Source organism: Pyrgilauda ruficollis, unplaced genomic scaffold, assembly GCF_017590135.1.
Source record: "Pyrgilauda ruficollis isolate IOZ18807 unplaced genomic scaffold, ASM1759013v1 scaffold200, whole genome shotgun sequence".
Taxonomy (NCBI): Eukaryota; Metazoa; Chordata; class Aves; order Passeriformes; family Passeridae; genus Pyrgilauda; species Pyrgilauda ruficollis.
Genome location: NW_024519208.1, coordinates 263,335 through 290,315, shown reverse-complemented (window position 1 = coordinate 290,315; position 26,981 = coordinate 263,335). Strand labels below are relative to the sequence as shown.

At 47.5% G+C, this 26,981-nt stretch overlaps 1 protein-coding gene across 1 annotated transcript in view; it reads right to left on the bottom strand.

Annotated features, from left to right (window-relative positions):
* The window catches only part of AP3D1 (adaptor related protein complex 3 subunit delta 1), a 42,871-nt gene extending 22,579 nt beyond the window's left edge, over window positions 1-20,292 (bottom strand). Inside the window, exons 1-8 of the mRNA XM_041467119.1 lie at window positions 19,913-20,292; window positions 6,460-6,555; window positions 5,577-5,657; window positions 4,913-4,993; window positions 2,952-3,059; window positions 2,476-2,605; window positions 1,023-1,162; window positions 687-760 (exon numbers count right to left, since the gene is read on the bottom strand). Coding sequence (XP_041323053.1) covers window positions 687-760; window positions 1,023-1,162; window positions 2,476-2,605; window positions 2,952-3,059; window positions 4,913-4,993; window positions 5,577-5,657; window positions 6,460-6,555; window positions 19,913-20,008 — 806 coding nt within the window. The 5' untranslated portion in view covers window positions 20,009-20,292. The remainder of the gene's footprint in view (window positions 1-686; window positions 761-1,022; window positions 1,163-2,475; window positions 2,606-2,951; window positions 3,060-4,912; window positions 4,994-5,576; window positions 5,658-6,459; window positions 6,556-19,912) is intronic.
* Between the last annotated feature and the right edge of the window lie 6,689 nt (window positions 20,293-26,981).

The following is a 26,981-nucleotide window of genomic DNA, read 5'->3' as shown; positions in this document are numbered from 1 at the left end:
CTTGTTCTGTCACATGAAAAGAAATAAACTTTTTCACTCAACAACTCTTCCATAAGATCACACTTCCTCTTCATAACAGAGAGAATCCATGTATTCCCTCCAAGGCATCTATTTCCTGATTTCAGCTCAGAATTAGAACCACTACACCATCACATACCAGCAACAGACAAGGGACAAGGAAATAACTTCAATTTTATTTATTCTACATTTAGAACATATCTGTTGTAATAACCTCTTTCAAAACACATCTGAGCTGCCAAATGTGAAAGGGCTTTAATATATTCCTTGTCACACTGCTTTGGTGGGTAAGGCACTCCCAAAAGTCAGGAATCAAATGTGTGAGGTGAACAGGAGAGGCAAATACACAGCTGAGCCTTTTTATACATCCTCTACAGTCATTTCTGGCTTGAAAAGCAGTGAAAGGAAAGCAAATTGCTCCAATTTTCATCCATCCTTTGGAAGAATTCATGCTGACAGTAAGACACCCAGAGATTTTCCTTTAAGGTATTTTACCTCACTCAGGTTTTTCCAGAACCAACCCTGATCTAAAATGATCTTTTGATACTTGAAGCCAGAATACCAAAAGCCAATAAAAATTATAAAATGCATCCTCACCACAGGTACTGACCCACCCACCAGGCCCTTCCCCAGTCCTGACTGAACAAGGCAGGATCTGTCACACAAACCTGTGGATGAGGTTGGTCAGGGGCTCAATCAGTTTCTTTCCCAGTCTTGGTTCTAATGGAGTAAGAGCACCAAACTATTCAAAGAGAAGAAAAGTGAGTTAATAGCTGCTTTTCAACAGCTTCAAAACATTATGTAAATTACAGCTCACTGTATTTAAACCAAGCTATATTAACATATTTTTCTCTTTGGTTACGTTCACAAACATTAAAAGATAGTCCTGGTTTCTTTTTATTCAGATTGAATGGTAACTATGCCTCCCAGCAAGAAATCCATTTTCACACCCAAGGTAATTTAATGAGAACCCTAATCCTGTAAACAAAAAGCAGAATACTTGCCAGTTTTATAATTTTAATGAGAACCCAATTATTGGTTGACGACGTCATCAACTTGAAGAAAAGCGGAGCAAGGGAAAGGTAATTTTTGGGATTGCGTCGAGCCAGCTCACAAATAACATTTACTGCAGCAGACTGCACACCTGGGCAAAACAAGTGGGAGAAGCACAAATCTCATCAATGCCTTCATTATAATTGAAGTTTCTGGTGCAGAACCCCCACAGCAAAAGCAGCTGAAGCTTCAGACCTGTGCATCCAATGGTTTGGCGTCATTCCCAACCCTGAGGCAGTAAATACAGGGATGCAAAAGCAAACTGAGAAAGGGTTTTATTTAATTCTGGCTATTTTCTAATATAGCAGCAAGCCAGGTATCTGCTTGGGGTCCAGCATGAGAAAGAACAGCACACTGCCACATCCCTGCTCTGGACTGTGGAGAGCTGGCTGTGGGACACAGACAACACAATCAATCACCCACCAGAAAGTTTCCAATCACTCTTGACTTCTGAGATGTATTACTCAAAAATGTTTAAATACAAAACAAAAATAACAATTCCTTAAGCAATCTGACTGGACACTTTCACTCCCTTCTCACTGCTCAGCCTCTGACACGGGTTGTTGTCAGTTTGGAATGTTTTAGTCTAGACAGGCTGGGTCTGATAGCAGAGAGCAATCCTTCACTCCACAAAGCTTAACAGGCAATTTCTTCCTCTCTCTGCAGGTGAGGGATTTTTCTTTCTTTAATAACATTGTCCCTGGAAGATGAATATTCCATGCCCGCAATAAATCAGGAAATGCAATTAAATTTCTCCCTGTAATTGCAGATACAAGTCAAGTGGAGATCAGAGACACACCACACACAGAATTGCTAAAACAAGTGTTTTGGTGCAGTGAGGGAACACCAGCACCTCCTAAAGACTGAGCAAAGTTGTGAATATGATACTCAGCAATTTCACATTTCCTGTGCTGCTGCTGACCTTCACTGACACAGTCCTGAGGGGCTCAAAGAGGAGTTTGGAATCAAATAAATAAAAAATACACTAAGGAATGTTAAATAATTTTAAGTGTGTCCATGGCAAGTCAACAGCTGCAGCTTGCTAAAAAAGCACAAGTAGTAACAAAATCAGAACCCCAAACCCTGAAATCAACTGAAATATTTTCAATAGCAAAGTTCAGTAAGCAACAAATCAGGAAACTTTAAGCTGCTTTGCCCATTAAGGTTTAACCCACTGATACATTTTCAGTAGCTTTGGGTTTGAAGAAATGGACATTTTAAAGAGCGTATTTTTAATATGGCAACACCTGTCAAAACTCTCCTATGCTCATGTACCCTGAAACAGGTGAGTCAGTGCCCAAAAGATGATTACAGCATTTTTCATGCACACTTTTCTCCACAAGCTCTACAAGCACATGGACCTCCATGTGTGAGGGTAGAAGGAATTCACTAAAATCCACTCACCGGGATCTGGATCTTCAAGTTTCTCTTTAAGGCGAGGAAATGCAGGACGGAGGGACTCTGGGTACTTCAAAAAAACTTTGTACATGATTAACACTGCCTTCTTCCTGATGTAAGGCTTTGTGTGAGACATCTGTGAATGAAACAACTGCAGTCAGGTTCTGAGCACATCTGTGTTTCCAGAGCTCCTGCGCTCACACTGCTGTCACCAAAGCTCTTCCTGGGAGACTCAACTGCTGTTTGAAAACTCAGCTTTGAGGCAAAAGCAAAATACTGTTGTTTATCACCAAAACTAATGAATGTATTTCAAAGTGATCCTCTTGATCTAACTAAGGTCTGTAAAAGCTTCCCAGAACCCCCACATGAATGAAGCAGCAGGTTTCACATGTATCAGTTCTAAATTTAAGATATTTACCAGATTTGAATAACATAACATTCTGTAATTATAGAGTAAAGTTATTTCAACCTTATCAACTCACCAATGTCATGATGTCATTTGCCAAGTCCCTGGCAAGATCTGGAGTAACAAAACAGGACAAGCCAGTCAGTGCAACTCCAGTATCATACTGGTTAGGGCTACTCAGATCCTGAAAAAAGAGAAACACGCTCAAAAATTTAAGATCACACAGAATGTCAAGAAACAACTTCCTCAGACTAATTTTATTCAATCAACATAAATGAAGCAGAGCTTCTGCTTCATGGGAATATTTATATATCAACTACTAACACCTGCTAAACTACAGCCAGCCTGGGGTTTAATAATGGGCACAAAGAACCATAATTAAACAAGAGATGGATGACTGCAACATAAAAGTAATCAGAGAGATCATACCTTGGTGGTGTTTTGGGAATAGAAATAGTTTTTAAACACTCATTACAGGACCACAAACATATTTGAAGTCCTAAATACCTGGTATTAAACACTAACCCTGCTAAGTCCAATTCCAAGTGTCATCAATTTCACTGGGAACAAGCACTCTTGGTGAGTGGTGTTCCACCTTCATCTAGCAGAGAAATGAGACTATTCTTCTCCCGAGCTGCTGGCAGCACCACAACTACCAGTCCACAAAGACAGGACACAAGTTATGTGTGTGGAACATGTTTATTGGTCAAGTTCCCTTGGATCTACTTGTAGTCAGTATCCTACCCAGCCCTCCACAGTCTTTCAGGTCTTTCTAAGCTTAAGTCACTCACCCATAGTAAAATTAATTTATGTGCTCAAGTGTGTGTTCAAGTAGAAACTATAAACTGTGTATCAGGAAACACAAACTGAAGAAGCTGCACAGAGCATTCCCACATGGACTGCTGAATTAAGAGTCCAGATTCACATGGATACTGAAGCTGCTTCAAGAGAGCTAAACATAGTCAGGCCTTTGGGGTTCTGTGCCATTTACATCTCATTTAAAAACCTGCTGCAGGTGGTGGGAAATTAGAGTCTACTTTAAGAATAATGCAATCTACTTCTTAAAGGAGCAAAAAACTGCAATTCATCCTGGCTCTAATGTATATTGAGAACTGATAAATCCTTCAAATCTCAAGCTGTTGGATCAATGAAACATGAAAAGGCATAAACAGAGATTTTTATCTTTTACATAAAAACTTGGGTACTAAGTGGAAGTAGCCAGTAAGTGACTGAAATTCAGTAAAATAAAGAGTCCATAATAAAAACAATAGATATTCACATTGAGCCCAGAATAGTTCAAAAGATAATGGGAAAAGCACTAGTTCTTTAGGGAAGATACAGGATAACATCCCACTGCTCTTTTCAAGCAAGGAAAACACATTTCAGTTCCTCAGATGGTAAAAATGTAGGCACATCTTGTACTTGATCAATCAAGTTTTAAAGCAGTGATACTTAAAAAATGAAAATTAAGAGCTTTAAAAAAATATCTGCAGCTTCAAGAATGGGAAAACTATGCTACACAGCAGTAACTCTAAGTCATCTAGCTCTGTGAAAATGAATACACACGTGGGTACATGAATACAGAATAAAACTTTCCATATACTCTTCACCATTTTTACACCCAATTCTACCAGAGAAGTCAAAGTCTGATGTGGAATTACAGACAAAAAGATCCCTCACAAGTAGAAGTGTTGTGGAGCCATGTCACTCCTGAGCCACTGCTCATTTTACTTCAGGAATGGGGACAGTTTTCCTGCCTGCTACATTCTTATAAGCACTGCCTAGAGACCAGCAAAGTTATTTCTGTCACCATTCTCTGTGCTGAACAAACACAGAGCTGGTATGAGACAGCACAGGGAGAGATGTGCACAGCTCCTGAGTGTTTCATTAATCCCTCTGCTTGTGGAATGACAGGAGACTGCAAATCAAGAATTCTACTTAAACACTTCTGTATTCCTCATGGAGAAATACTCAGTACAGATGTGAAAGTACAAGTAGGGAGAGAGTGCAAGAAGAAATGAAGAACTGAACATTTACCTTTCGGATCTGATTAGTTGTCAGCATAATGACATCAGTCCCTTCATGAAAGCACTGGGAGGCAGCCAGGTAACCAATGCGCTGGGAAAAGGCAAGGAGGAAAACAAGGTTTGTTTTTTAAGTCAACTTAGACAATGTTAAGTGGAAGACAGCTGGTGGCTTTATAAGCAATATTAAAAAGATGAATGAGTAGGTTTGTATAATAGAAGAAGAATGAGAGGGGTCCCCTAGAAAAGGGGGTTTATATCAAAAAAGATTAAGTTCAGACAAGTAATGTCCTACTGATAATTTATCTGTCTTAGGGGTAACAAAAACCACCTTCACCTTCTCTAATTTTGTTACAACACAGTTCAGTGACCAAGAAGCTGCAGAAATAAGGTAGGATTATCTACTACAGTTATTTTGTCCGTGTTGACTCCTGAGTTTCAGGTATAAAGCCCCATTTGGAAATCATTCCTTAGAAAGCAACATTCCACCCTGTCTGGTGAAAAAGGTCTGCAATAGAACATAAAATACCTCTTTCAAGAAAAATTAAAAAGCTATTACAAAATAAAAAATGCCTGGTACTAAGAATCTCAGATGGTCTTCACATAAAAATACCCTGGCTTTTCACAGAAGGTATCTGACAGCTTGGCCAGGACAGCTGCATTTACAAAGAACTCACCTTGAATGTAAACTTGGAAGCACTCATAACTTCAATAATGTTGAAAGCAGCCCAACTGATGTCATAGCCCAGCATCTGTAACTGTCAGCAGAGAAGCCAAGATAAACTTGTCAAGTAAGAGACTCAAAAAATAGGTCAAGACATGTCCCAAAATTGAAGATGCAACAGGAGTCTGAAAATGATACTGTAAGGCATCACAGGTTTATGAGCAATGTACTACTCACCACTCACAGTAAGTGAAAGACAACATAAGTTTTAAACAGTTTGCATTTGTTCCAGGCTGCCCAGAGCAGCTGTGGCTGCCCCTGGATCCCTGGAAGTGCCCAAGGTCAGGCTGGATGGGGCTTGGAGCACCCTGGGATAGTGGAAGGTGTCCCTGCCCATGGCAGGAGGATGAGCTTTAAGGTCTCTTCAAATTCAAATCATTCTGTGATTCTATGATATGCAGTTATATAAGCACTGGTGTGAAGGGTTTTCTTCCTGATTTTTTTTTAATAAAAACCATAATAAGAGCCACAAAAAGAATTCTTTACCAAAATTTCTGTCTTCTCCTTGTCAACAAAGGACTCAGCAAAGAGAAACAAACCCAGTTTCAAGTGCTCATGTCAGTATGTCATAAGAACCAATCCAGTTGAAAACAATTTCTTTTAACTTGTTTGCTTTAAATGAGACTCACTTCCTGACCCATCACAATTAAATCCAGTTGTACCAAACCGAGCAGGAACGTGCAGCCTCTGACGTCAGAGCTGGGGGAGTGTTGTCCCCACAGCCTGCACTTGGAGCAGTCGAGCAGAGCAGGCACCCAGACCCAAGGCTGGCTCCAAATCAGCTGAAAAGGACAAAATGCAGCTGCAATTCCATGGGATCCCAGCAAGGCACTTACATAGGTCAGTTTGCAGACTGCGTTTGCCTTCACTGCGATGTTGTCCTGCTTCAGCTCCTGCTTGATCTCATCGATGCACTGCGAGATGTATTTTGCCTGAGGAAAACAAACAAAAATTTGAGCTCCCCCACCAGTTTCTCAAGTTTCCAGCATGTTGGTGGGGAGAAGCAGCAGAACTCCATTTGCATGCACCAATCTCACACACACACTATTTAGTAAGTACTTAATTTTGACAAAATTACTTATTAAAAAGAGCCACCACAATTCCGTTACAAAACCAAAAGTATGAGATGTTTCTTTGGTGGTTGTCCCTTCTGCCTCTCCCTTACAATTACATCACTCACTCCAGAGCTCTAGATTCAAAAATCTGCAAACATGAAGTTGTTCAACGGAGACTGAGTAGGCAGAGGTCTGAACAAAAACAGAGTTCACCATTGCTAGAAAACTCACTGCCTCCAGAGGGACGTCAGAGAACACCCGCTCATTACGTGACAAGAAGAAACTGTCAAGCACTGCTAACAGCCCACAAATGAAAGGTGACTGATGAAAACACCCCATTTTTGGACATGCTGCCAATGATGACACTGTGGGTGTGCACCCACAACACAGGGACACAACACGAGGCTTGGAGGGGACACAGGTGCTTCCTGGATCCCCCAGCCATGGAAACCTCCATGGAAAGTCATGAACCCCTTCTCTGGTTCTCAGCTTCCAGGAGCCCTTTTGCCATTTACACATTTTGATAAATAACAGTTATTTCTATGAATCTCTCAGCAATTCAAAGAGCCAAATGTCACAATGTTTACATTTAAATATTGGTGCTTCACATCTTTCCAAGCAATCACATCTGTGCTTGTGGGAAGGATGTGGCAAACATGTGATTTTAAATTATCTGTACAGATTTTACTTTATAAGCAGAACTTGCTCAGCCAAAGATTCTTCCAGTTCACAATTAATTAAGTACTGAAGGCATCTGCTACAGGAATCATGAAAATCTAAATGCAAATATATAATCTCTCTTTTCAAAGCCATTCATGCACCAGGGTATTTCACATTCCTAACTGCCAGAGGAACCAGGTCAGAACCAGATTACCTAATCCCTGCCTGAATACCACCACCTTCCTCCAAAATTATATTTTCAGCATAGAAGTGCCTAGTGGCCTGACTTTAATCAACATTTTTCCACTTTACACTAATTTTTGTGCATTGATACAACCATTTTTTAGTCTTTTACAAATATCCTGGAGTGACACTATTCAAGTCACAAAAGCTTGCTGCTAGAAACAGCAGGTGCAGAATGGATGGAAATCAGCCCTGGGGAGAAGGACTTGGGGTGTTGTGGGTGAGAGGCTCAGCCTGCCCCGGCCATGGGCACTGACCCAGAAACCCCCCCTGTGCTGGGCTGAGCCCCCAGCGTGGGCAGCAGGGCAGGGGGGATTCTGCCCCTGTGCCCCTGTGCTCAGGTGAGAGCCCAGCTGCAGAGCTGCCCCAGCCCTGGGGAACAGCAGCAGGAGGACGTGGAGCTGCTGGAGCCAGGCCAGAGGAGGCCACGGAGATGCTGCCAGGGCTGGAGCCCCTCTGCTCTGGAGCCAGGCTGGCAGAGCTGGGGGTGTTTAGAAGACACATGAATGAACTTGAAGGAATTTAGGCTATTCCTAAATGCCTGTGTTTGGGATAGAAATACTATCCTTACAGTGGGAATTCTCCTGTTAAAGAAGGGCACTGTAAACACCAAACAACCCTTTCCTGTAAGCAGATCCCTTCTGTTCTCCTTGGATACAGGTGAGTGGATCACAACTGCCAAAACTGGAGATGCCATCACCCCCAAACACTTAACACAGTGACCAGGTGACTTTACCCAAGAGCAGCTTTGGGATTGTAAACCCTTCACCTGAGAGTTATTCAGGTCCTGACAACTCACATGGGAAGTTCAAACTCTTGAGTATAAACTAAAAAAGAATTTCTGAGGGTAGAAAATACTTCATTAAAAATTCTGAAAGAATTACTTACACAACATGCAACTGATCCACAAATATATTGTACTTGGCCTTGAATATTTTATGCTCACAGAAGAGCACACTGGAACAGTGTCACAGAATCCTTCACGTGTGTATCTTGTTGCCGCATCCTGGGCAGCGAGGCCAGTGATGGTTCTCAGGGCAGAAGGACACTGACACACAGGTTCTCAGTCTTTACATCCATAACCAAAAGCCTCACTTATTTCCCACTGCATCTATCCCCACACTATTCAAACATTAGCTTCATCTTCCTGGCAACCTCTTCAGAGCTGAGCACAAACCACTGTATGAACAGGAGAGGTGGAAAAAAATAGAGTACAGAGAAGTTCAGTAGTGCCCAGCCTGGCACAGCTGAACACAGGCTCCAGAGCCACCAGCCCCAGCATCCCACAGGCAATCCCTGCCTACCAGTTAGTCCAGCTTCTGGAAAAGCATATTACAGAACTCAGAATCAGATCTGCAACTGAAAAAAGGGATTAGAGAGAGCAGAAAGAAGTCCTTCTGAAACAGCTGTACTTCAAATCCCAAAACACTCCAAGGAACGGCAGGCACTATATATAGAAAGCTTTACAGGATCAGCAGGTATTAACTTTTTGTTAATCCTGTGGAGCGGCACTGCCATGAATGAGCAATATGAGGAAAACTGATCTATTCAGCCTCCCTCCTAAATCTGAAAGCCAAGCACCACGCCCAGCTGGATCTACTGCCACATTTCACACCCACAGAACTGGGAGGGAACCCGGAGGCGGGAGCAGATCCTTAGTGAGGCTCTGGCTGTGCAACCCTGACCTGGGCACAGCGACCTGCACCAAAGCACTTCCCACTGACCCACACCCACAGCCCCCACTGCAGCCCACAGCTGCTCAGTGGGGTCACACCACACAGCAAAAGGGACAACAACCACTTGATGAAATGAAAAAAATTCTAGTCACTCAGCAAGGCCTAAATATTTGGAAGAAAAAAAACCCCTTAATATTTACATACTGACACAGCAAAAAAATATGGGTATCTTGCCCAGCACCGATTATGTCTTTGCATAAATCCTTCTAATACAGGAATTTCCTAGTGTGGTAATTAAAACCAAATATTTCCCAGGATAGAAGTAGCTCTGTTTTTCCTTAAATGCTTTTCCTTTACGCTTTTGAGGTCCCATGAATCACAGCATCACTGAGGTTGGAAAAGCCTTCTAGGACCAACAAGTTCAACAGCTGTTAATCCAGCACTGCCATGCTCATCACTAGAACATGCCCCAAATGCCATATCCACACATTTTTTTTTAACACTTCCAGGGACAGTGACTTCACAACTGCCCCTGGGCAGCCCCTTCCAATGCCTGACCACCCCTTCCATGGAGCAATTTTTCCTAATATCCAATCTAAACCTCACCTGGTACAGCTTGAAACAGTTTCCTCGTGTCCTGTCCCTTTGTTCCCTCGGAGCCCAACTCCCCTGGCTGTCCCCTCCTGACAGGGAGTTGTGCAGAGCCACAAGGTTCCCCCTGAGCCTCCTCTTCTCCAGGCTGAGACCCCCAGCTCTCTCAGCTGCTCCGCATCACACTTGTGCTCCAGTCCCTGTTCTGGACACACTCCAGCCCTCCACTGTCTTTCTTACCAGGATGGGCCCAAACCTGACCCCAGGATTCAAGACAGGGCCTCAGCAGTGCCCAGAGTTCATTTATGCTCCCAGTATTCATTACAATATCAATATATTTCTTAGCTATTAATTCCTTACTAAATCTGTGACAGTACAATTTGCAGTTTTGTGTTGATGGCTCACATCCTGGCCAGTTGACTGAGGAGCATTTCTAAGCTCCAACATTTACAGACCTGTGGATGTGCCCAGCCAGATGGCTCTGAGGGAGCCAGGCAATGCTCAGGCAGCCCCTCAGGCAGAGCCATGAGGCACAGGAACCCTCGCAGGAGGAAGGGTGGGAGCAGGGGCAGAGCTGCCTGCCACTAGCAGAGCTGAAGGCTCTGAGAGCAGCAGGCAAGGAGCTGAGGCTCTCTTTTATTCCTGCTAGGCTGCCAAATGGGAAAGGAGCCTTCCCTGCTTCGGTGGAAAGGGTCCTTAATGAAGTGCTATAGCAACCACTCTGGTAATTGTTTCTCTCCCAAGGAGAATTACAGGAACACGCCCGGAGCAGCCCAGCTAAAACCCAAGTGCCGCCTGCAGATGTGAGCAGAGAATACCCAACAGAGCTGTGAGAACAGCACAGTCACAACTGCTTTTCTCTAAGTATGTCACCAACGAGAAGATGGAATATTTTATACCCATTAACAAAATACACAAGCTGTTTTTTAAAACAAGCCCAAATTCCTCAAGAATTCCAAGATCTCACCTAGAAAATATGTGCATTTAAATGATTGTGAGTGGCTAAAACAAGAAAGAAGGAATCATGAATCAAAGACACAGTCTCCTCTAAATGGAAGGAGGAAGGGGAGAGTGGGTCATGGTAAGAAGCCAAAAATGCCATTTTATAGGATTTTTCATTTTCCAGCCATGTTTTTTGACTTAACTTTGAAAAACACTAAAGCTTTATTCCAAGCCAAGACAGAACTTGGGGTTTGCTGACAATTTCAAAGATGCTCACAAAAGACTTATCTTTCTCAAGCAAGTAGTATGTGAAGTTAAAAAAGTCACTAATCTGTACAACAATTACATTCCTAAGAAATATGATTCTCCATGCTGTACTTTCTGTCATTACTTGACAGGAACACACCAATAATTGGGATGGAGATCACTGCAGAACCTTTACATTAAATTCAATCACGTAAACTACTAATTTCCAGTACTCTTTAAGAAGCTGTATTTTCATCTCAGCCATAAACCACCTTCTAAACTCAAGAGAAGGCAAACTCACATTCCCACCACTTCAGATTGCAGTCCAGCAAACCAAATGCACTTGATTTGAGATTCAACCTGTCACTGCAACATCCAAGTGCTTCCATCCACATGAAAGAGCAAAATGTCAGTGAACATTAGTTGTTATTTCTCTTGCACTTCCAGGGTTAAATACAGTGTTTTAAGGAAAGAATTATTAACGGTGAATGCCACAAGAAGCAAGACATTTTCTGATATGTCTGAACTACACCACGGTAAAACAAATGTTTGGAATACTTAGAACATAAAAATAAATAAGCACAAAATAGAACATTTATTCTGTTTTAAGCACTATAGGATTTATCAATTTTTGGTAGGACTTTGAGATGAACTCCATGAGATCAGCCGAGCACAAGCACATGATGGTCTCACATGAGAGGAAGATGCCCACTGCTGAAACTTCCTAACATGACCACGATGCTCAGCACCAAAGGCACTCACACCCCAAAACACCTTGCGGAGGTGAAGGAACTTCCAGATCTGTTCATGCTTCAAGCAGCAGATCCCATTCACAGCACAGATCAGCTGCCTCGGAAAGAAGGCTGGGAAGAAATATTTATCACTTGCCAGGATTCTCTCAAACCCCCAAAAGCAGCACTTGATATCAAACAGCACTGAAGCAGTCAGAGAACACGTCTGGCTTTTGCAGTACCTGTACCACGTTGTACTGAATGAATCAACTGAAGTAACAGACAAGGGCATTAAAGAGCAAAATGTGCTGCTTTCTACTGACTTGGACTCAGCAGTAGAGATCAACCTACTAATTTCCATTAAAATACCGTATTAACTACTGCAGAAAAAGCTATTTGAGATAAATAACAGGATCTTTTGTTAAAGCTACTCCACGGCTGGATAGAAAGAATTCCAAGGCATGTGCTCTCACACATGCTCCTCACAAGTAACTTCACCAAAACCATGGCAAAGCAGCTGAGAGCAGAAGAGAGGATCAGCACTGAGTGGGAAGCTGCACAATGTTCATCTTGATGGGTTTACACAGCCTGAGTCCAGCAGCACACAGGGCACTCAGCTGCAACAAAGGGCTCAGGAAACTGAAAGGCATTTTCAGAAAGCCAAGCTTATCTTTCATTCAGCTGTTGATAAACAGCATTGCTGTACATGTTTTAACATGCCTTAGTTTTGTCCTTGGTACCCAGCTTTCCAGGGATTTACTGGCTCATCCTGAGGAAGGCTTAAGATCCCAGCCCAATGTTCTGAGTGACAACACCAGAGGCATGAGTTTCTGCTGGTTCATTTGCAGCAGACTTTTATATTATTTATTAGAAACATGATGCATTACCCACTGCCCCCTTGTCTGGTACAAGCACAGTGAGGTCACAAGACTCCTTGGCCAAGCAACACAAGGAGAGAATGCAAAAAGTAGGTTTACAGTTTTTCCTTTTGTTAATGTTTGCTGAAGTTACACACTTACCAACTGAATTCTGGAATGGTGCATGCACACATCCATCCTAAAGTGACTCATAAGCCAATTAAAACCTTTGAACCTTATTCTAGAAAAGAGAAATGCTATCTATGCAAGTACTGTGCACCAATTTCAGGGCAGATATCCAACTCCAGACCAACCACTACAGCCCCTTAAGGCATGGCAGAAAAACACACAGCATCTTCTGAACAGGTTTGTAACACAAAGATTGGGTTGCAGGAAAGAAACAGCTGTAGAGCTGCAGCTGCTTGTCCAAAGTGACTCCAAGCATCTGCAGCACCCCTCCAAGCACTGGGGTGTTCTGGCAGTCTCCCATGGACAGCTCCTCTTTGGTGGTTTACTCAAAGCCAATTCAGGATTTCACATGAACCAACCTTGCCCTCCCAGGTGGGCAAGGCCAAGATCACTGCTGGCACCCAAGGAAAAGTGGCAATCAGCAAGCCGCCCTCCCAGGTGGGCAAGGCCAAGATCACTGCTGGCACCTAAGGAATCAGGAAAGTGGCAATCAGCAAGCGCCAAACACCGGTAAATCAGTAAGAGGCAGCAGCAGCAAGGGTCTAGAGATGTCCCTTAATTATCTCCAGTCTGATCAGTCACTTAATATAAGCACATCTCCAGTCTGATCACAGTATTTGTTAATTTAATTGCACAGCAATTAAACAATCCTCAGGGGTTTGTGCTGTCTAAGCCATATCCGAGCAGACAACTTTTAAGCCTGGAGAGATGTGTCAGATAAAAGTGCTCATCCTTGCAAATACAAGATGTACCCAAAGTTTTATTTTTACATTACTATGTAAAAAGCTATGCAAGTGTTTTTACAGTAGATTTTTCAACTTGCTTGTTCCAGACATCTCTGTGCAGTTTCAGGCTCTGATAAAGGCAGGCTTCATCAAAGCACGTGCTTTGTTGGGTGCATAGGAAGCAGTCACTTCCTCCAGGGAAACTAAAGTAGCTATTGTTGCTGAGACTCAGATGACTGAAGTAGTTCAGGGAGAAACCAAAAAAATATGCTTAATGACGTATTAATACCAAATACAAATGTAACACTGAAAGGACTACAAAGCTCTAACACTGATTCATGCACAGCTGTGAACACTGTGCAGTTATGGAAAGGTAAGGAGGACAATGAAAAAGACGGTTCATGGCCATTCCTGACTTCTTAAATTCAGCACAAATATTTGTGTAATTAAAGTAAGTTTGTTCACCTCCTCCCTGCTGTACAATCACACCACTCACACTAAACAAACATCCACTCTCAAGGCTGAAGCTGATTAACACAGTGATCCATTTGGAGTAATATATTTTATACAGCTTTGCCACACATTGAGCCAACCAGAAGAAAGTTTCAACATTCCCACACTGACACCTCCCTCCATTTATACAGCTTCCAACACAGGGATTTCTCAGCAGAAGTTGTCAGGTTTGAACACCTCGGTCATCATGGAAGTAACAACAAAAAAGAAACAGCTAATACAAAAAACAGCACTCAACTATGAGGTTTACAAACTGACTGTGCTGGGCAGTGACTGAGGGGGGGCTGGCAGGAACCAAACATTTCTAATACCCAGTTACATTCAGGATACAACAGGGCTCACTTATTTCAGTTACTTTCAACATTTGCTTCTTATTTAAAAAAATCCACTCAATCATCTTTCTGAGCTACTAAAACTACTACCATCAATGTTATTTTCTGCAACTTTTACCCTATTCAGATATTCTTATGCTTCCTGACACCTGGATTTTAGCAGACTCCCCCTTAGATAATGAAGCATTTCAATTTCTCAGTGTGAATGATCAGCAGTTTTTAATAACCCAATGAACACAAATGCTTCCTTGTAATTGGTCCCATGACTTGGTTCTTTCTGGTGCCTGTCATGTAACACTGCCCTTCATAGGGCACCAGGAACAGGATGTACTCCCAAGAACTCTTTCAAGTGAAAAACCTAAAGGTGCTGTCTGTACACAAATGCCATCACTAACTCACACTGTGGAGGAAGAGGTTTTCAGTCACTTTCAATGACACTGATGGAGAGAAACCACAAAAAATCCCATTTTCTGCACTTAGCACCTGGACAAAGATCTGCCACAAAAAGTGCCAAATAAACAACTCTTTGCAGTTGATCACAGTGCAGAAATGTAATCTGTATCCATATTTTACTTTGATTTCTCTGGCTGCTTTTCCCCTGGCCTCACCAAAAGAACAGTGGGTGGTCACTCCATTTCTTAGGTACCAGACAGCTCTTCCTATCCCCTGGACCTGCCTGGGCACAATATTTACTTCCACATGTGCCAGCACAGATCTGTCTGGAGCATTTCAAACCCTCAGCAGAGGCAGCTATAAAACGATCAGGACTGGGAACAAAGCTATTATCCCCACTTATGCCACAGTCAATTAAGTAATATTTAATACAGGGGAAAGCAAGAAGCTAATGAAAGGCAGCACTAATGCAAAGCCTCAGCTGCTCCTGCCTGTAATCACAGGAGAACAAGCCCACATCTTGGCTCATGTGCCATGCTCCAGGCCCTTTGTGGCCGTGACACAGCAGGTAAGGCAGGACAGGTCACACTGGGCCTTGCAGGCCAGTCCCAGACTGGTTTCTCACCAAGTGCTGTGAGGTCCTTATCCAACCCTCTTTGTGTATTGTTTCTGCTTCTGTCTTTTGCAGTGATTCACACGCAGGAAGAATTAACAATAGCAACTCTAGATCCACTTGGAAGTGGGTGGAATAATGAGCTGCCTTCAAAGATACCAACACGTATATGACACACAGTAACTGATCGAGCAGCAGTGCCTGAAAGAGCTGTCTGTCATCAATGAACTGCACTGCCCAGCAGTCGGTCTGTTCTGTCAGGCACCAACAAGCTGCTTAGCATTCCTCAAAATTCCCTGATTATGTTCCATCCCATATCCTTTGCCATCAAATACTAATACTGCACCAGTGGTTGAGGCCAGGCCGTCAGAAGCCACAGCATAAGGAGGCCTTCAGCCTCACTGAGGGCAGGCTGAGCCCAGAAGAGTTTTGTGATATGAAAAGATTCCTCAAAACTCTCCACATCGTTTCACCTGAAAATGTGTCAGAAGAAGCTGGAAATCAGCAGGGGAACACAGCAGCCCTTTATTTAGGGGGAAAAAAGCTATTTTAACACTACAAATGCCCTGTCCTCGGGTAACACTCAGTAAGTGGCAAGAAGCCACTGGCAGGTTGGAAAGCCTGAGCTGACAGTAAACCACACATTGCACAGCATGACACACAACACTCCTCCCATTTAGCATTATATTAGTAACTGAAGTTTTTTCCCAACCAGCAGCACTGATTGCTCCTTTCACTCTTCTGAAACAGTTCAGGGTGCAAACCAGCAATGAAATACTTATCACCCAACACCAAAGACAGGAAAATGTGAATTTTTCGATATGATTTTTCCTGAAAGTATCAATTACCAAAAACACAAAGGCACACACAGCAGAGTCTCTGAGAAAAGAGGGGGACAATCTTCTCACATTATAAGAGAGGTGCAAAGATATTTAGTACAGGACTTTTTTAAATCCCTTCTCTCTCCTTAAGTGTTCTGCAGCAAATCAAAGACACCTGAAATAGACAGCTACTGTCTGAATGAGCCTAAGCATACTCATTAATACCTTTTTCTGTTACTTAATCATTTCAGTTTTCTACAGGAACATCTCACATCAGCATCTGACAGGAGCTTCCTTGTTGGGAAAAACAAACTTTTAACTGTGAATGAAAAACACTGTGCAAGGGCCAAACAGCATCAGAGAAATATCCTGTCCCTTACTGCACATTTAGGAGAACAGATAAAATTTATCAGTTTGGACTATCTTGGCAAAAATCCAGTGTATTTTAACAGCCTGTGGTACAAGGCCTTCCTCTCCTGAGCATGCTGTGGAGCAGTCCCGAGGCAGTAGGCACAAAGTAGGAGAAGTTACTCCACAGCATACAAAACCATCTAATAACTGCTGAAAAACACCACTTCCATTAGCAAAAGCATCCCTTTTCCAAATGAAAGGGAGAGAATGAGGTATTGGAAGTGAAAAGTCAGGAAAACGCAGTAGGATCAAGTCTGGCTTTGAGTTGGTGCTGGGAAACACCACAGGAACGAAAGCATCTGTTGGAAAGTAAACACAACGTGTCAGAGCTGGGAGGGAGCTAATGCTGCTCTGCCACCTCATTCCTTGCACACAGCACCTCCCTGCAGAAGGACCAGGCAGCTCCAGCACTCCCCAGAACACCGGAAATGGACACTGAGCCTGCACAGAGCAGTGACTGTGTTAACCACCTCCTCTCGCCTACCTCGCATCCTTGGGGGAGTCCATCCCTTCAGTTTCAGTGTTTTAAACGCAAAATAAATGGGTCACACAACGGAAATGCCTCTGACAGGGAATTAACACACTGCAGAGGCTGTGAGCTTGAGGGCCAGGCAGCCTCCAGCACTCTCAGCTCCTCTAAGGAGCTGAGGAGCACCCAAATATCATCAATGAAGAGATGTGGCCTGCTCTGACTTCAGGACACACTTGAGGTGTGAGATTTAGGGTCACAGCAACATAGGAAGAACACAAACCCACCAAGCAAGAAGACAGTGGGGCTGTCAAAGAACTGCACTGAGAAACCCACTGTGAACTGGGGTGTCAAGCACTCCTACAGCCTCGATGGGCTGTGAAATACCAGATATGCTCATGTGATACCTGTGTAAGAAGTAAAAAGGAATAAAACTTTCCATCTCAGATCTACCAGGAGAGACTGCCCAGAGAGATGAGGGAATAAGTGATGGCAGATTTTTCCATGTGATTAAATTCCAAAACACAAAACCCGAGACATGTAAATAAACTAACCTACTGCAAAAAGCACAAGTAAATCAGAAGTCAAAACAACAATCTTGCCTTCATTTCTCTTCATATCATTGCTATTTAACAACCACAGTAGCTACTTTCCAGAGACAACTCTTCCTGGAGAAACTCCTGTTGAGCCAAGACCAATAGCCAATATCCTCCCCACTAAAGCACACTGTTTGTTTTAAACAAATTTGCTTTTCTGAACAGGATAGAGTGCCTGTCTTAGGCTTAGACACTTATCTTGAGACACACAAATGTTGGTTGAACTACAGCACTGGAGCAACATTCAACAGATACAATGACCAATGGAAACACTGTAGGGAAAAGAAGAAGAATTTCTGCAGCTAGTTCCTCTAAAACAGCATTCTGATTTTGTAACATCACCTGAAAATTAGCCAATGTCCCTGGCCACTGCCTGGAAAGCACTGAATCCACACCCAACAGTTCAACAGCAGGTTTACAGCTCTCTCCAGCTGAGCCAGGAAAAGGCACAGTCCTTTCCTGGACTTGCAGCCACTCTCTGGAATTAAGATAAATGTTTGAAGGATTCCCAAACACACAGGTTTTACCAGTGCAATGTCTTAATCAGCTGAACGCATCCTGGTATGGGCTTTAATTTTTGTGTGCTCATGAGGCTATAAAAAGGAATTATGCCTATAGTTATCTATCTCAAAATCTCACCTTTTGTACTCCAAACTGAAGAGTTTAAAATCCCATCATGGTGCAGCCCAACTGTTCTGAGACAACAGATTGCTCTGACCTCACTGAATCCCAGAGTGTGCACATACCCCAGTAACAGCTTCCTACAAGTACACAGAGCCCTACAAAATTGTCCAAGGAATGTTTTTCCCTAACTCCAAAGGGCACCAAAGCCAATGCATTTTAACCATCTCTTCTCACAGACTGAACACAAGCTCAGTGTGGCTCACAATTCTCTTTATGAAGCTGTTTGTCACAAAATTATTTTAGAAAAACCATTCAATTCTTCTCAAAGAACTGGTGCCACAAAGGCCTGGACCTTCACCAGGAGGATCCTCAGGGCTTTGACAGCTGATGAAACACTCTCTGTCCTATGCACAAAGGAATAAAGCAGATTTACTAAAAGCAACACAACACATTGGAGGAGCACCATAAGAATACTGCTCACCAGGTCCTGCTCTGGCAGAACACACTAGGCTCATAAATTCCATACAAATTTGCTGTTGCCACTTCATGGTGTTTCCCACATTTTTCAGGGCACTGCACAGCAGCCCTGCCTTCCTCTGCCAACAAACCAATACCACAAATTTAACATATGCTGAAATAAATTCAATCATCCTGGTTGGTCCCTTCCAACTCAGCATATTCTGTTAAAAACAGAAATTTTCCAGGTATTCTCACTACTAAACAACCCCTTGTCCTGTGCACAAGCAGCTTCACAGAGATTTTAGAAGTTGTATTTTTTGTTTCAATTCAATAGCAGCAGCAAGGAAGAACAGTTTTCCTAGTAAAGTTCTTCATTTAGTTACATGTTTACAACTTTTCAGCTTTTGATAGCTGATACTGACTCCACAGCCACCCCCCACCACACCAGCAAAGCCCAGCTGTTAGACCAACATTAAGAAAGCTTCTCAGGCTTCAGGAGTTACTTGAAGATGAACATAAATGACATTGGGGCCCGTTACTTCTCAATTACCATGTGACACTTCACTGTGGAGTCTCACATAACACGTTCTTGATGACTAATTATTTCACCTATACTAATTTCCTGATCACGTGCTTCTCACACAAGAGTGGATAACAGGCCAACACGGAGAACTGATTGCTGCCTAGAAAAGCTCTGAGAGAAGGACGTTTCAGTCAGGAGATCCTAAACATGAATGGTCTGAAAGCTGAATTAGGAGCTTACTTCTCCTGCATAACAGCTTCAGGGTGAAGAATACATAGCTGACTACAGCACGTGACTGTAGGGCTGGAGAGGAAGGAATTCCTCTATATTATTCCTCCATAATAATGTATACATTTGCGTGTGCATATACATATCCGTATGTATATCACAGATCTCAACACCACAACACACTGAATGCAAAGGTGAGCACCAAGCATGACCCTCCCTTATTAGCTCTCCTGCTCTCACCCAGCCTGTCCCTCCTGCCCCACACCCCAGCGTCACCTTCCTCGTTCTGACTCCCGCTTCCCCCTTCCCAAGCCAACATTCCCTTCCCAGACACGGCCCCAGCGGCCAGCGGTGACATCCCCAGGCCGGAGCGCGGGGAAGGGTCCCCTCACCTCATCCTCCTTGTGATTGCGGATGCCGCGCACCAGGTCCTGCAGGTTCTTGTCAAACATACGGTCGATGCTGCCCTTCACCATCTTCAGCGCCATGGCGGCGGCGGCGGCGGGGCCTGCGCCGGGCTGAGGGGCCGGGCCCGGCCGGGGGGGCCGCCGCGGTGCTGCTGCCGCTCGAGCCGGGTGAGAGCAGCGGTGCCGGGGCGCTCACATGCCGAGGGGAGCGGGAGGGCACGGGCGGAGCTGCCCTGGCGGACGGGCGGGCACAGGCGACCCCGGCCGCGGGCACTGCTCCAGGCGGCGCTGAGGCTCCGGCACCGACAAAATGGCGGCCGGTCAGCTGAGGGCTCGACCACGCCCCCGACATGGCCACGCCCCGACCGACCGACCACGCCCCCGGGCCAACACCGTCCGCTGTGCCGCTCTCCAGCCCCGCCCACTCCGTCCGGGCCGCGCCTCCGTCTGGCCACGCCCCCGGAACGGTCCTGGCTCCCCCGCCCGCCTCGCCTCTCTCCAGCCACGCCCCAGTCACATTGGTCACGCCTCCAACTGTCTGGACACGCCCTCTTACCACGCTCCTGCCCTGTCTGCCCGCCTCTTTGCTCTCCAGACACGCCCCCTCCCTCTCTGACCACGCCTCTTACCCATCTCACTGCCGCTCTCCAGCCCCGCCTACTGCGCCCAGACCACGCCCCTCGAGGTGTCTGATCGCGCCCCGAGCCCGCCCCGCCCCACCCCTTCAGCAAAGCCCCGCCCACTAATTCGTGCTGGCCCCGCCCACTCTTCCCAAGCCACGCTCAGTCGCCCCCTCGGGAGGATTCAGGCTCGGGAGGGGAGTCCTGCCCCTCTCATCCCATGGGATGGAAACAACAAACCTGCACACGCAGGACAGAAAACCCCAACCCTGGAAGAGCTTGGAGCAAACACTGAGTATTTAATGAGCTGCTAGACCTGAACTAGGGGCCAAGAGGCCGGTGGGATCCCGGGCTGTGTTAGGAGAAGCATCGGTGGTAGGACATGGCAGCTGCTCCTGCCCCTTCCTCAGCCTTGCTGGGGCTCAGCTGGAGTGCTGTGTCCAGCTCTGGGCTCCTCGGGATCAGCGAGACGTGGAGTGGGCCCGTGGGGGCTGTGGACATGATGAAGGGACTGGAGCACCTCTCGTACGAGGAACGCTGGGGGCTGGGGCTGCTCAGCCTCCAGAGCAGAGCCAGGTGAGAGGGGCCCTGAGCCCTGTGTGCCTGCAGGGAGGCTCAGAGCAGGGCCCAGCCTCTGCCCCGTGGGGCCCAGCATCGGCACCAGAGCAACGGGCAGGAGCCGATGCCCAGGAGCTTCCACCTGGACGTGAGGCAGAACTTCTTTGCTGTGCAGGTGACCAAGCACTGCTGCCCAGGGAAAGTGTGGGGTCTCCCTCACTGGGGACATTCCAGAACCGTCTGGACACAATCCTGTGCCCTGTGCTCCGGGATGGCCCTGCCGGAGCAGGAAGGTCGGAGCTGATGGCCCGGTGTGGTCACTCAAACTTGAACTATTCTGGGGTTCATCCCCCCCGCCCCGCGACAGCCGCGTCGCTGCTGCCACCGCTGTCCCTGTCCCAGCGCTGGCCACGCCCCCACTGGGGCCACGCCCCTTATTGGCCACACCCCCCGCTGGGCGCTCCCGCGGGTCCCACGTGGCAGCGCGGGCGGGACAGGGATCCTTCCGTGGGAATGGGGGTCCCCCATGGGCATGGGGCTCCCTCCCTGAGGCTGGGGGTCCTTCATGGGGATTGGGGTCTTCCCGTGGGGACGGGATCCCTCGGTGGGGACGGGGAGCCGTCATTGGGGATGGGGGTCCCTCCATGGGGATGGGGGTCCCATCGTGGACCTGCGGGTTCTTTCTGAGGCTGAGAGTTCCTGCATGGGGCCGGGGGTCACTCCTGGGGCTGGGGAACTCTCCGTAAGGATGGAGACACCTCCATGGGTCTGCAGGTCCATTCTGGGGCTGACAGTTCCCCCGTGGGTTCAAGGGTACCTTCATGGGGATGGGGATCCCACCGTGGGGCTGCAGGTCCCTCCACGGGATGGGGATCCCACAGAGTGGGGCTGGCAGAGCTGCACCTCTCCCCTCTGCCCGTGAGTGTCAGCAGTGGCTACACAGTCAATAGAGCCAAATTTTGGGCCATGTCTGTATTGGGGATGCAGCTCCACAGGCTGCCACACCTGAGCACCCACTAAACACCATCACCCACTGCCCCAGGTGACCAATGTCGGTGTGGGAGGGCTGTGACAGGTGACAGGTGAGGTGATGGGTGATAACCAAGTGGACATGGAGCTTTGTGAGTGTTCTCACACATGTGGGCACAGAGTGGGCAGTGGTTTGGTGTCCCTGTGACCACAGCTTGTCCTCTATCCACGTGCCCACACCCCTGACGAGCCCCTACCCGTGGGTGCTATGTCCCCACTGCAGGTGGGTGGTGACAGGAAACAGCAGAGGGAAAACAAAATGTACAGGAGCTGCTTTCCCACCCCATCTTCATCCCCAGAGCAGGATTCCAGCATCAAGGAAAGGAGGAAACTAAAGAGAAAGGAGCTTGCAAACAAAAAGGAGACATGACCTTGCCAAGATCCACCTGGGATTCTGAGCAGCTGCACAACAGGGGAAGGAAAAGGATTTCTCTTGCTCCCAGTGTTTTTCCCTTTGTTCTCTGCCTTCAGCCTGGGCTTTGCAGCCTGTTTGTGTTGGCCCCAGGGCAGAGAGAGGAGCCCAGCTCGGGGGTTTTGTTGGTTTTGTTCAGAAATAGCTGCACACATCAGCCCCTAGGCAGGAGGTTTCCCTTTTTAAGGGAAAAAGTCAAAGGGAAGAGTTGTGTTTGCTGGAGTCCTCATGGTATGGAGAACATCCAGCTACCAGGATGAGGCTGTGGCTGGGAAGGGCTGGCTGTCCCCACCTGTGCTGTCACTGTCCCCACACTGTCCCCCTTCCTCTGACTGAGCTGCTCTCTGAGGGGATCCCCAAAAAACCTTGTGAAAATCCCTTGTTTTAACCCAGCCCTCTGCAGTGGAGCTCAGCCACTGTCACACCGTCACTTTGTCACACTATCACATTGTCACACCCTCACACCGCCAGGCAGGGAAGCCCAGGCTGGGAGATGCAGCACCCCGAGGTGTGGGAACACCTCCTACAGATGGATTTGGACTCAAGACTTGATCCATCCCGACTGAATTTCCAAGGATTTCTCCTCCTGAGGCAGCCTGACTTAGTTCAGCCTTAAAAATTGAATTTGGGACACAATTGACTTTTTCACTCTTCTTCCTGCGAATGCTGAAGGGTTTGGAATCCCCTTATGATCACCTTTAATTAAGAGCATTGCTTTAAACCTAATTGCTGCCATCGGTGATACCTAAATCTTAAAATTCCTAGCTTTCGTCCTTGCTGGCTTTTGCAGCTCAGATATTTATTATTATGTTTTTTAAATAAATTACGCCACCTCCTGTTTTCCCTGTTGCACTTACACGGGCAGCATTCCCAGGAAAGTAACTTTCCCTCTCCAGCCACTGACAGAGTATCCCTATGGAATGCTGTGCCTTGGGAGAGCTCTGTGAGGAGCTGCTGAGTCCCAGTGTCAGTGGGAAAACACAATCCCGGCCATCACGTCCCCGATGGATCTGAGTCTGAGCTGCTTTTTTTGCTTTGCCCCCGTGGCAGTGCTTCCAAGAGCTTTCTCCCCATTCCTGGCACTCAAAGCACTCTGTGGCTTTCACATCCCAACGATGTTTAAAGTGGTTGTTCTTGGTTATGTTAATTGTGATTTTCAGGTAAATCACAAGGAAAGACACGTGAAATTGAAGGAAAGAAACATGAAATTGGGGCTGTTCAGCCTCCAAGGGTCCAGCCAGGGTTCCCAGGACAGGATATCCATTTTGGAGTGTTGTTTTGGGGTGTCCCATGCCTGGGTACCCATATTGGGGTGCCTGTGTTGGAGTGTCCTTGCCAGGATGCCCTTTTTGGGGTGTCCTTTATGGGACACTCAGGATGGGGTGACTGAGCCAGGGTGCCCTGTCCCCAGGTGACAACACTGGGGTGCCTGTTTTGGGGTGCCCATATTGAGGTTCCCCATGTTGCAGTCCCCAGGCTGAGGTGTCTGTGACACGATGCCCGTTTTGGGATGCCAATTTTGGGGTGCCTACATTGGGGTGCCCCATGCCTGGGTGCCCATATTGGCACACCTGTGCTGGCATGTCTTTGCTGGGAAGCCCATGTCAGAATTCCCTGTTTGGGGTGTCCCATGTAGGGTTGTCCTTGATGCTCAGCATGGGATAATTGTGCCAGGGTGTCCTGCCCCTGGTGACAATAGTGGAGTGCCCAAACTGGGCCCATATTGCAGTCCCCATGCCAAGATGTCCGGGACAAGATGCCCATTTTGGGGTGCTCGTTCTGGAACGCCCATATTGGGGTGCTCCCATATTGCGGTGCCCATGCCAAGGTGTCCGTGACAAAATGCCTGTTTTGGGGTGCCCGTTCTGGAGTGCCCATATTGGGCTGCCTCATGTTGCAGTCCCTATGCCAAGGTGTCCGCGGCAGGATGCCCATTTTGGGGTGCCCCTTTTTGGCGTGAATCACATTGGGGTGCCCCATGCCCCAGTGTCCATATTGGGGTGCCTGTGTTGGAATGTCTTTGCCGGGGTACCCGGGGTGCGGTGCCCTTATTGGGGTCCCATATCCAGATGCCCCATGCAGGGGTGCCCGTTTTGGGGTGCCGGTGTGGGGGTGTCCGCCTTGCCCCGGTACAGACCCCGCTCCGCCGGTCCCTGCTCGTCCCCGCGAGGTGGCGCCTGCGGCCCGGGAGAACGGGGGGGACACGGCGGGACCTGCCGGGCCGGGGGACACGCGTGGGGGACCTGTGTCGGGGGGCAGGGCTGTCGCCTTAGGGGGTGCGGGGGGCGATGGATGCCCCGAGTTTGGGTGATGGGTGAACTGTGGCTGGATGGGGGCGGTGGGTTCCCCATCGGGCACCCAGTGTGGGTGACGGGTGCCCCACGTGTGGTGCTGGGGTGACGCGTCTGTGGTGTCTGGTTTGGGGGCGATGGGTGCCCCACATTCGGGTGGAGGTGATGGGCGCTGACATTTAGATTAAGGGTGACCCACATATGGTCCCACCCCCACATTAGGGCGTGGGTGACGGGCGAGCTCCGGGGCGGGGCGCGGGGGCAGCCGGTGTCCCCGCGGGCCAGGCACGGGGTGGGACACGTGGCCAGCCGGCGCTGCGGGGACAAGGGACCCATTCAGGAGGCTCCGTGTGCCGCGGCTGCCTTCGGGTGCTCCGGGTCCCAGGCGGGTGACTCGGGTCTGGCACCGCTGCACGTGCAGCTGGCACGGTCCCCTCGCCCCCAGCCAGCCAGAGCCTTTGTCCCCCTACATTCCCAGCTGAAATACGGGTTGGACGCAGCGGGGATGGAGCCTGAGGGTTAAACATCTGCCTCGTGCTCACAAATTCCACATCTGATAAAATGCTTGGAATCTGTCCCAAATGATGGCACACTGGAGCGGGCCGGGCCGGCAAGGTGGAGGCTGGGCAGAGCCCGGAGCCAGGGGAAAGCTGGGCACTGCCTCCCTCTGCCTGTGAAATGGAGCCAGGATGTCCCCAGCCCCGGCTGCCCTCAAAGAAGGGGGCAAAAAATAGCGAGAGAGGTGGGAGGCAGCAGCAGAGACACCCCAGCCCCTCCATGGGACCTGGGCCAGGGCAGGGCAGGGCAGAGGCTCCCTGGATGGCACCAAGGGCTCTCCAGAAGCTCTCTGGCAGAGTTGGGTTAGACACAGCCAGGACTGCAGCACTGGCTGATTCAAGCTCCAGCAGAGCCTAAAAGGACCAAATTGGATTTGTTTTCCCCTGGCAAAGCAGAGTTGATGGGAACTCCCAAGGGCTGGGTGGGAGGGAGCCACTGTGTTCCAGTAAAAACATTCCTGGTACCTTCACTGGCATTCAGGGCTGCTCCGGGAGGCTGAGCAGGTGACTCTTCTGCCATCAGCTGTGCCTGGCACAGGCAGTGCCCCTGGTTTTGTCCCTCTCGTTCCTTGCTGAATCTGGGGCTCTGGCTGCTCTTGTACAGTGCTTCCATCACTGTGTGAGGGAGGCTCCAGCAGTGTCAGCCATGTCTCCCTAGGGAGAAAAAGCTCCCAAACTGGGCTCATATCCAGTTTGAGACCAGTTCCAGAAGCAAAAGGGAGACACTGACAACCACAAGTGGCTTTATCCTGCCTGGACCTCCACTGGCACCAGCACAGCTTTGGTGCCTCAGCCACCCCAGGTCCTCAATATCAACAGGACTCCCAGTGCAGAGGAAACTGTTGCATCACTGTTGTTGTGGCAACTGCAGCCAGAGCATCCCTGGAGAGCTTTGGCCCAGAGAGCTGGCAGGACAGATGGAAAGGACAGATGTTGCTCCTTCATGAACTCCCTGGTGCCATGCAGGATTAACCCAAAGAAATTAAAGTGGGGCTTGGAAAATTGCACGTGGGGCATTTTGCACAAGGGAAAGGGAAGTTGTGCATGGCCATCAGAGCTGACTCCATCCCTGGGGCTATGGATCACCAGCATCCTGCCCTGCCACTACCTTGGCTCCCCTTGGGATGTTTCATCTGATAGGAACAAAGTTCCCTGCAGTAACACCTGCCTCGTGATCCAGCTTGTTATTGTCAGCTAAATTGGGTCAAGACTGAAGAGGAGCTCTTGCTGGAAGGCAGGTTCACATCAGAGGAGCTGATGTGCTCATCAAGCCCCTGTGCCAAGCACTGTCTCTGCCTGAGGGTCTATGGCCACATGAACATGATAGAAGCTGACCCCATGGTCCAAGGGGGGTAACCCCAGTGTGGGATGAGCTCCAAAGGTGCCTTTGCACGTGGTTTGTGCACCGAGTGTCAGAGCACTGCTTGTGCAAAGTGTCCTTGGTGCATTAATGCCCTCTCTGTGTCCCCCCACACCTGCACAGTCGGGACCCCCATTCTAGGGGATCCCTGGCTGTGGCTTGTGGGAGCAGAGGTGGGATGTGGGAGCAGCAGGGCAGGAGGGGCTGTGTCAGCTCCCTGTGGGCAC